This window comes from Otolemur garnettii, unplaced genomic scaffold (assembly GCF_000181295.1).
Source record: "Otolemur garnettii isolate 467f Iridium unplaced genomic scaffold, OtoGar3 scaffold00070, whole genome shotgun sequence".
NCBI lineage: Eukaryota > Metazoa > Chordata > Mammalia > Primates > Galagidae > Otolemur > Otolemur garnettii.
In genome coordinates, this window is record NW_003852465.1 from 9,368,044 (window position 1) to 9,375,764 (window position 7,721).

General features: G+C 46.8%; 1 protein-coding gene across 1 annotated transcript; it reads right to left on the reverse strand.

Moving 5' to 3' along the window:
- Window positions 1-264: 264 nt before the first annotated feature.
- LOC100946318 (tubulin alpha-1A chain) lies at window positions 265-3,907 on the reverse strand. Its single transcript, XM_012807490.1, has 4 exons — window positions 3,713-3,907; window positions 2,007-2,229; window positions 1,733-1,881; window positions 265-1,422 (listed from the first exon to the last, which is right to left on the reverse strand). The coding sequence occupies exons 1-4, from the start codon at window positions 3,713-3,715 to the stop codon at window positions 442-444; spliced, it is 1,356 nt and encodes a 451-aa protein (XP_012662944.1). The 5' UTR covers window positions 3,716-3,907; the 3' UTR covers window positions 265-441.
- Window positions 3,908-7,721: the final 3,814 nt, after the last annotated feature.

The window sequence follows — 7,721 nt, forward strand, 5'->3', positions numbered from 1 at the left end:
ACCCAGTCACATTTCAAAGCTAGCAAGCTTTGAATGACTTCCATCATTTTCCCCAGCCCCCTATGAAAAAGCTAATGACAACAGACTAGTTAGAACCCAAGTCTAAAGCTTTCACAGTCCAGCATGTTCCCTCCTCCCCAAGAGGTACCTAGTGGGGTCCTCAACGTTATAATCATGTTGCAAGGAGTTCATACTATACAAATGAAGATGAATCACCAAAATCAAGTTAGACTTAGAAATAAACACAGGAGAAAAACTTTTTCCTTAAAGCCTTTACTTTAAGACATGATGGAAAAAATCTTACAGGTACACATGGAAAAGACAAACATGATTACCACTTAGTACAAACAATCTAATCAGAAAGCTTTAGTGCCTGTGAGCTAATGTTGAAGCTGAAATTCTGGGAGTATGACATGCTGCAGGGATGAAAGGAATGGAAAATTAGTATTCCTCTCCTTCTTCCTCTCCCTCTCCTTCAACGGAATCCACACCAACCTCCTCATAATCCTTCTCAAGGGCAGCCATGTCCTCACGGGCCTCAGAAAACTCTCCTTCCTCCATCCCCTCACCCACGTACCAGTGAACAAAGGCACGCTTGGCATACATCAGGTCAAACTTGTGGTCCAGGCGAGCCCAGGCCTCAGCAACAGCTGTAGTGTTGCTCAGCATGCACACAGCTCTCTGTACCTTGGCCAGGTCTCCACCAGGTACCACAGTGGGGGGCTGGTAATTGATGCCAACCTTGAAGCCAGTGGGACACCAATCTACAAACTGGATGCTGCGCTTGGTCTTGATGGTGGCAATGGCAGCATTGACATCTTTGGGGACCACATCACCACGGTATAGCAGGCAGCAAGCCATGTATTTACCGTGGCGTGGGTCACATTTCACCATCTGGTTGGCTGGCTCAAAGCAAGCATTGGTGATCTCTGCTACAGAAAGCTGTTCGTGATAGGCTTTCTCAGCAGAGATTACAGGGGCATATGTGGCCAGAGGGAAGTGGATGCGGGGATAGGGCACCAGATTGGTCTGGAATTCTGTCAGGTCAACATTCAGGGCACCATCAAATCTGAGGGAAGCAGTGATGGAGGACACAATCTGACCAATAAACCGATTCAAGTTAGTATAGGTTGGGCGCTCAATATCAAGGTTTCTACGACAGATGTCATAGATGGCCTCATTGTCTACCATGAAGGCACAATCAGAGTGCTCCAGGGTGGTGTGGGTGGTGAGGATGGAGTTGTAGGGCTCAACTACAGCTGTGGAAACCTGGGGGGCTGGGTAAATGGAGAATTCCAGCTTGGACTTCTTGCCGTAATCAACAGAGAGGCGTTCCATCAGCAGAGAGGTGAACCCAGAACCAGTTCCCCCACCAAAGCTGTGGAAAACCAAGAAGCCCTGAAGACCTGTGCACTGGTCAGCCTGTGGAGGAAGAAAATAGAAAATGTAGCATTTCAATGCCAAGATACATTTTCTTACTTTGAGTTTCTTTTTCTTTTCAAGTTATGAACCATGCCAGATCAATGTTAAGCATGATCAGTTGGCAAAACAGACACATTAACAAGTTGACCATAACCCAGGACTGTCTAGAAGTCCAATTAATACAGTAAGTAGCCTATTCTACACTTTGGCAGGCACTAAAGAATGAATGCTGTCATTTAGCACTCCACCAAACTTGCATTGGACTCCTCTCACCCCATTTAAAAGACATTTTTATATAGTGTTTGTTTACCAGCTTGCGAATTCGGTCCAAGACAAGGTCAATGATCTCCTTGCCAATGGTGTAGTGCCCACGGGCATAGTTATTGGCAGCATCTTCCTTGCCTGTGATGAGCTGCTCAGGGTGGAAGAGCTGGCGGTAGGTACCAGTACGAACTTCATCTGGAAAGGGAAAACAAACCAGCCATCCATCACTCAGTCACCTGCACCAGCCTGCTCAGCCCTGACAGGACAGACCTCCTGCCCCAGCACCCTAGGATCTCACTTGGGTTACGGAGTCAACTCACCGATGACTGTGGGTTCCAGGTCTACGAACACTGCCCTGGGTACATGCTTGCCGGCCCCCGTCTCACTGAAGAAGGTGTTGAAGGAGTCATCTCCTCCCCCAATGGTCTTGTCACTTGGCATCTGGCCATCGGGCTGGATGCCGTGTTCCAGGCAGTAGAGCTCCCAGCAGGCATTACCAATCTGGACACCAGCCTGGCCAACGTGGATGGAGATGCACTCACGCTGTGGGAAGGGGAAGAGGGGAAAAATCAGGGGACTGTCAAGTGGGACACAGTAGTCATGGAATCATAATCTTACCAATTTCCTTTATAAATTTGAGTTCATTCTGTCACCCAGGCTGCAGTGCAGTGGTATCATATCTCACAGCCACCTCAAATATGCGGGCTCAAGCAATCCTTCTGCCTCAGTCTTGCAAGTAACTGGGACTACAGGCTGGTGTGTGCCAGAATACCTTGGCGTCCCAACGGGTTTGCATTGCGGGGGTGAGACGATGCACACAGTAAGAAATTTTTTTAAGGACAACCCCCACTGCTGAATCTAAAGCCACTTTCTAGACTAAGAAAAAAGCTTAGTCACAACTTCCTCCATTGGAGGACAAAGATACGGAGACAGCCCTCCATCCTGCACTCAGACCCCAGAATCCCACCTAGACCAGATGGCCAAATTTCCGGGCAGTTCCTAGTACAGGAAACACGTGGACAGAGAAGCACAGCAACGTATGGCCCCAGGGACTAGGGCGGGGCTCTGCGGTACAGGACCCAGGAGCAACTCACGGTGCGCGCCCCCGCGCCCCCCTGCGGCCGGGGGGGACGTGCAGCAGCAGAAGCCCGCAATGGCCACGTCTGCGGGGGCGCTGCCTTGGTCGCCTATCTTCCCGTGGCCGCAGGCACGCAGCTCCATCTAAGACCTCCACATCAGTCTTGGCACAGTAGGGGATTATCGGAGACCCAGATCCAGGCCAAGATCCGATTTTCGTTCCCTCAAAATCCCTCACTCCCACCATCTGCTCTCTTATAAATTCCTAAGGCAACAGGGAGGGACAGACGGCCTCTACGGTCTGTTGGGAGCTAATTGTTCCAATACACTAGGGTAGTGCAATACACTGTTCAAAAGAGACCTTGCTCACATTTCTTATTACTTTTATTTAAAGAAAAAAAAAAAATAACAGGAGACACGCCCTGCAGCCATAGCCCCGCTGCGACCCAGAGCGCATGCGCAGACTGCAGTGGCGGGCCCCTGCCGCTCCTCGGCGGGAAGGTAACGGTCGCGCGTGCGCTTTCGTCTCTCGCTCCTTCCCACCTCCGCTTTTCGCGCAGAGGAAGTGAGGGCGGGGAGTCCGCGCGCGCCCGCCAAAGGCGGGGGAAGGGCGCGCTCAGGAAAGGGCTGTAGGGCCTTGAGGCGGTGCTCCCAGGAAAGACTTTGATGCTAAAAGAGAGCTTCAAATACGGCTGTGTAAAGCCGGCGCACCGTCATCCCTCCCGGGCTCGGCGAAGAAACCCCTGCGGCCCCTGTCTTGCCGGGTCCTTGTCATTCTGCAAAAACCAAGGTCTCATCTACTCCCGCCCTCACCTCTCGCCCAGCTTTCTGTCCTCCAAATGGACTGCATCACTCCCTGCCCTCTCTAGCTGGCGGCCCTTCCCGCCTCTCCGGCTCCCTTTTCCCTCTTTTTCTGTAAGAGGCCGGGCGCCGCGTGTGGTCCACTCACCATGGTGGCTACAGGTCAGGAAGCGAAGGCGACAGGAGCAGACACTGGGTCCCGGTTACCGTCCTCGACAAGCCAAGAGTCGAGGTAAGTAACGCACTGAGGTGGGGGCGGCGCGGGAGCCTCTTAAGTAGAGGCTGGGGCGGGGCGGGCGGGCATAGGCGGAGCGGCGGTAGCGGCCCCTCCTCCGGCCCGGCGAGCCCACTCCGGGCCGGGCCTGGCCGCCGCAGAGGCGGCTCTTAGCCCGCAGCCCCCTCCCCTAGCGCGGCTTGCAGGGCGGGGTCCGGCGGCCTTGCGGGCTGCGCGCGCCGGTGCTGCAGTGTGCGGCGCATGGCTGCGAGGGACCCGGCTAGAGGCTGGGGCGGTGGCGGAAAGACACCAACTGGATATCAGAGGAAAGGAAAAGGAAGCGTGCCTTAATTTGGAGGAACCTAAGACTTGCGAAATCCGTATAGTATTAAAGGTGAAGCACCAGTAAATACAGAAACTTCTGGTGGGGATAGCACAGCTGATTATTTTCATGTTAATCAGTGAGTTTTGCCTCTTTATTTTCTCATTTTCTTTAAAGGCAGTGCATTCTCGACTTACATGATAATGTGGAGGACATGAGCTTTAGAAAATAGAATAGATGTGAAACGTCCCTTACAAATTGAGGAAGGAGTGGGAGGTGAGAGCTAGAGTAAGGGGCCCAAACTGCAGAGGAACAGGCCTAGTTAAAATTATGACAATAATCAAACTTCTTGAAGGAACAGGCTTAGCTAAAATGATAATCACCCACTCTCCCCTCGTTTGTTCAGTAGTGGTCACTGTCTCCTTATTTGCTTCTCTATAATTGCTACTCTGGTGGGTGCAGTTGGTAGTTTTAAAGATTTTTTCATTTTTCTCTATAAATAACATCAACTATTTGGAACCTAGGGGTAGCTTTTGAGATATCTTCCAGGTTCTGTATTCCAGTGGGCTTACGAACCCATCCAGACCAAGAAACTGACTCACCTAGTCTTGACCTTCCACCCAAGGTTAGCATTCCAGTACGTGACCCATCTAGATAGCAGCTGATACCAAAGAACTGCTGATTCTACCCCCAAACCACCCAGTTAGCAGATCCTGATCGCCTAACTCTCTGCCCACCGCACTGTCTTTAAAAACCCTGATCTAGCACTCTGGGAGGCGGAGGCGGGAGGATTGCTTGAGTGCACAGGTTGGAAACCAGCCCCAGCAGAGAGACACTTATGTGTCTAAAAATAGCTGGATTATTGTGGCGGGCGCCTGTATTCCCAGCTACTCGGGAGGCTGAGACAAGAGAATTACTTGAGTCCAAGAGTTTGAGATTGCTGTGACTAAGTGAGACTAACAAAAAAAAACAACAAAGGCTCGGCGCCTATAGCTCAACCGGCTAAGGCGCCAGCCATGTACACCTAAGGTGGCGGGTTCAAATCCCCAGCCTGGACCCGCCAAACAACAATAATGGCTGCAACCAAAAAATAGCTGGGCGTTGTGGCGGGCGCCTGTGGTCCCAGCTACTTGGGAAGCGGAGGCAGGAGACTCGCTTGAGTCTGTTACACTCCTGTTGCTGTGAGCTGTAATGCCATGGCACTCTACCCAGGGGGACAGCTTGAGGCTGTGTCTCAAAAAAAAACAAAAAAACAAAAAAAAAAACAACTTTGCCCCCCCCCCCCGCCCCCATTCTCTGGGAGGCAGACTGAGAAATTTTTCTGCTTATCACTAGATGGAATAAACTCTTTCTCGCCTGTAAACCTTGCAGTCTCTGGATGTTGGCTTTCTCTTAGGCAGCAAGCAGATGTATTTAGTTTACTGTGAGGAGTTGTTCTCCAAACTAAAGTACTAAAGACTGGAAGCAAATACTATTTCAATTGTTCAAAGAGTAGTACCTAAGGATTGGACATTGAAGCTGTTAAAGGGGAACAATAGGCCCCATTTTTAGACGTAAGCCACCAACTTTATGGAACAGACCTAGGGGCTGTTAAAAAAAGGAGATTCAAAAACACATTTCAAATGTGGTAGCCGAATTTAATAAGTGAGGAAAAACTTGGGTAGGAAGGAAATAAATTGGCACTAAAGGCTGTTTGAAAGTAAAGATTCTTTGTACTACGTAGAGTTTTGTAAATAAGACTGCTTGGCATAATGTCAAGGTAGATCAGTAGGTTAGTTATAGCTTAGTGCTTGGAGGTCCAGATTATAGTGAATAGACTATTTAGCCTTACCCCCTTTTCCTCCACCAAAAATCTAAAGTAAGATCATAAACTATATTGCTTGCTATCTTTGGAAATATGTAAAGTGGTTAGGGTTAAAATGTGGTTTTAAAATGGACCTGGCAGAAACCTATTAGGGTTACTAAACTTTAAAATATCTTCCCAATGGGTGGTAGTGTATGAGTAACAAAAAGATAAACAAAAGATAGTAAAAATTCATAGTTTCATATTCAGTTATTACCTTATTCATATTAAAAAGCCTTCATCTTTCATTTCAGACAACTCACAAATTCACCATGTATGTGTATTTTGTAAGGGGATATCTGTCTGTCTATCTACCTACCTATCCATCCATCTATCCATATCTGCCTATGTGAACCTGGCCTGCAATCTGGGAGGCTCTTACTTATTTCTGATAAATATTTTTTGTAGTCCTATTGTAGTTCATTTGATTCAAAATCTAACATTTGCACACATCTTCCAAACTGGGTTAGAAGGGGACAGGAATATATTTGAATATAATTTTCACTTATTCTTTTGCCCCCGTCTTAAAAAGAGACTGAAAATAATTAGCTTGCTTTAACTTGAAGAATGAATGGTAAGGAACCACCCTACTGAACTCCATTTTGCTGTCGGCTCTGGATAAATGCTGTTTGAAAGCAGGCACCTCCCTTTTAGCGCTCTGCAGAATATCAGAGCATTCACTGCAGGGATTTGCTCCTGTGGGTCTGTCTGTATGTCTCCCCAGATACCTTCCTAAAACCATTAGCTTGCTAGCCTTGTTATCTGTGTATTCCCTGTTGTAAATGAGGAGGTATTTTTTCCAGGTACGTGACAATACTTCAGGCTTCATAGAGTAATAGAACTAAAAGAAATCTTTAAATTCACCCTAGTGGGGTAGCTTTATGCCAGAAAAATATTGAATAATGAATTTATTTTGCCTTCTCTTTCCGTACCTGACTTTTTTCCTTGTTGCCCATATTAAACCTACATGTGTCTGTTTATATTATATATATATGTGTGTGTATATATGTAGAGAGAGATAGAATGTATATTTAACAGCTAAATAGTAATTATTTATGCTTAGAACATAAGCAGTATTATTTACTGTCTTAACATTTTAATTAGTTAGATAGGCCTGTCTTTTATTAGACTTTTTCAAACCTGTAACTATTTACTTTCAGTCTCTGGTGTTGTGAGAAACACTGTGTTGCAATTTGAGCCACTCTCATCTTTGCTACATAATATCATGGTCATTTGCTACCTTTCTAAACAGTAACTGTTTTTGGTAATTTCCATATTGTAAGTTAGGCACAGAAGTTTATAAAATATTTCTTTCATTTTATCAGCTCTACAGAGAAAGAAAAAAATAACAAGTGGCAACAATTTACCAAACTTATTATTTATAAATATTTGGCCTTTATTTTTTATTTCTTTGTTACAAATTTATATATGCTATTTTGTGTTCTGCTTTTTCCACAGATAGGTATTATGGGGAAATAACATTGGCTTTGATGTCACACAGGACTAGATTCCATTCTGACTTAGTATTATGACTTTAGTTACCTATTAAGTCATTAAATCTGAAATGTCCAATTTTGAATCAAAAGTTTAGTTTGTTATATCTCAAATAAGAAGCAGGATAATTGGCTTGGCCCCTGTGGCTCAAGTGGCTAAGGCGCCAGCCACATACACCTAAGGTGGCGGGTTCGAATCCAGCCCAGACCCGCCAAACAACAATGACGGCTGCAACCAAAAAATAGCCGGGCATTGTGGCGGGCATCTGTGGTCCCAGCTACTTG

Bases quoted from the DNA above. Each gene is read 5' to 3' on its own strand.
- LOC100946318 (XM_012807490.1), bottom strand. The intron at 1,882-2,006 runs GTGAGTTGACTC...TTCCCTTTCCAG, and splicing joins CCTGGAACCCACAGTCATCG to ATGAAGTTCGTACTGGTACC. The intron at 1,423-1,732 runs GTAAACAAACAC...CTTCCTCCACAG, and splicing joins TGGACCGAATTCGCAAGCTG to GCTGACCAGTGCACAGGTCT.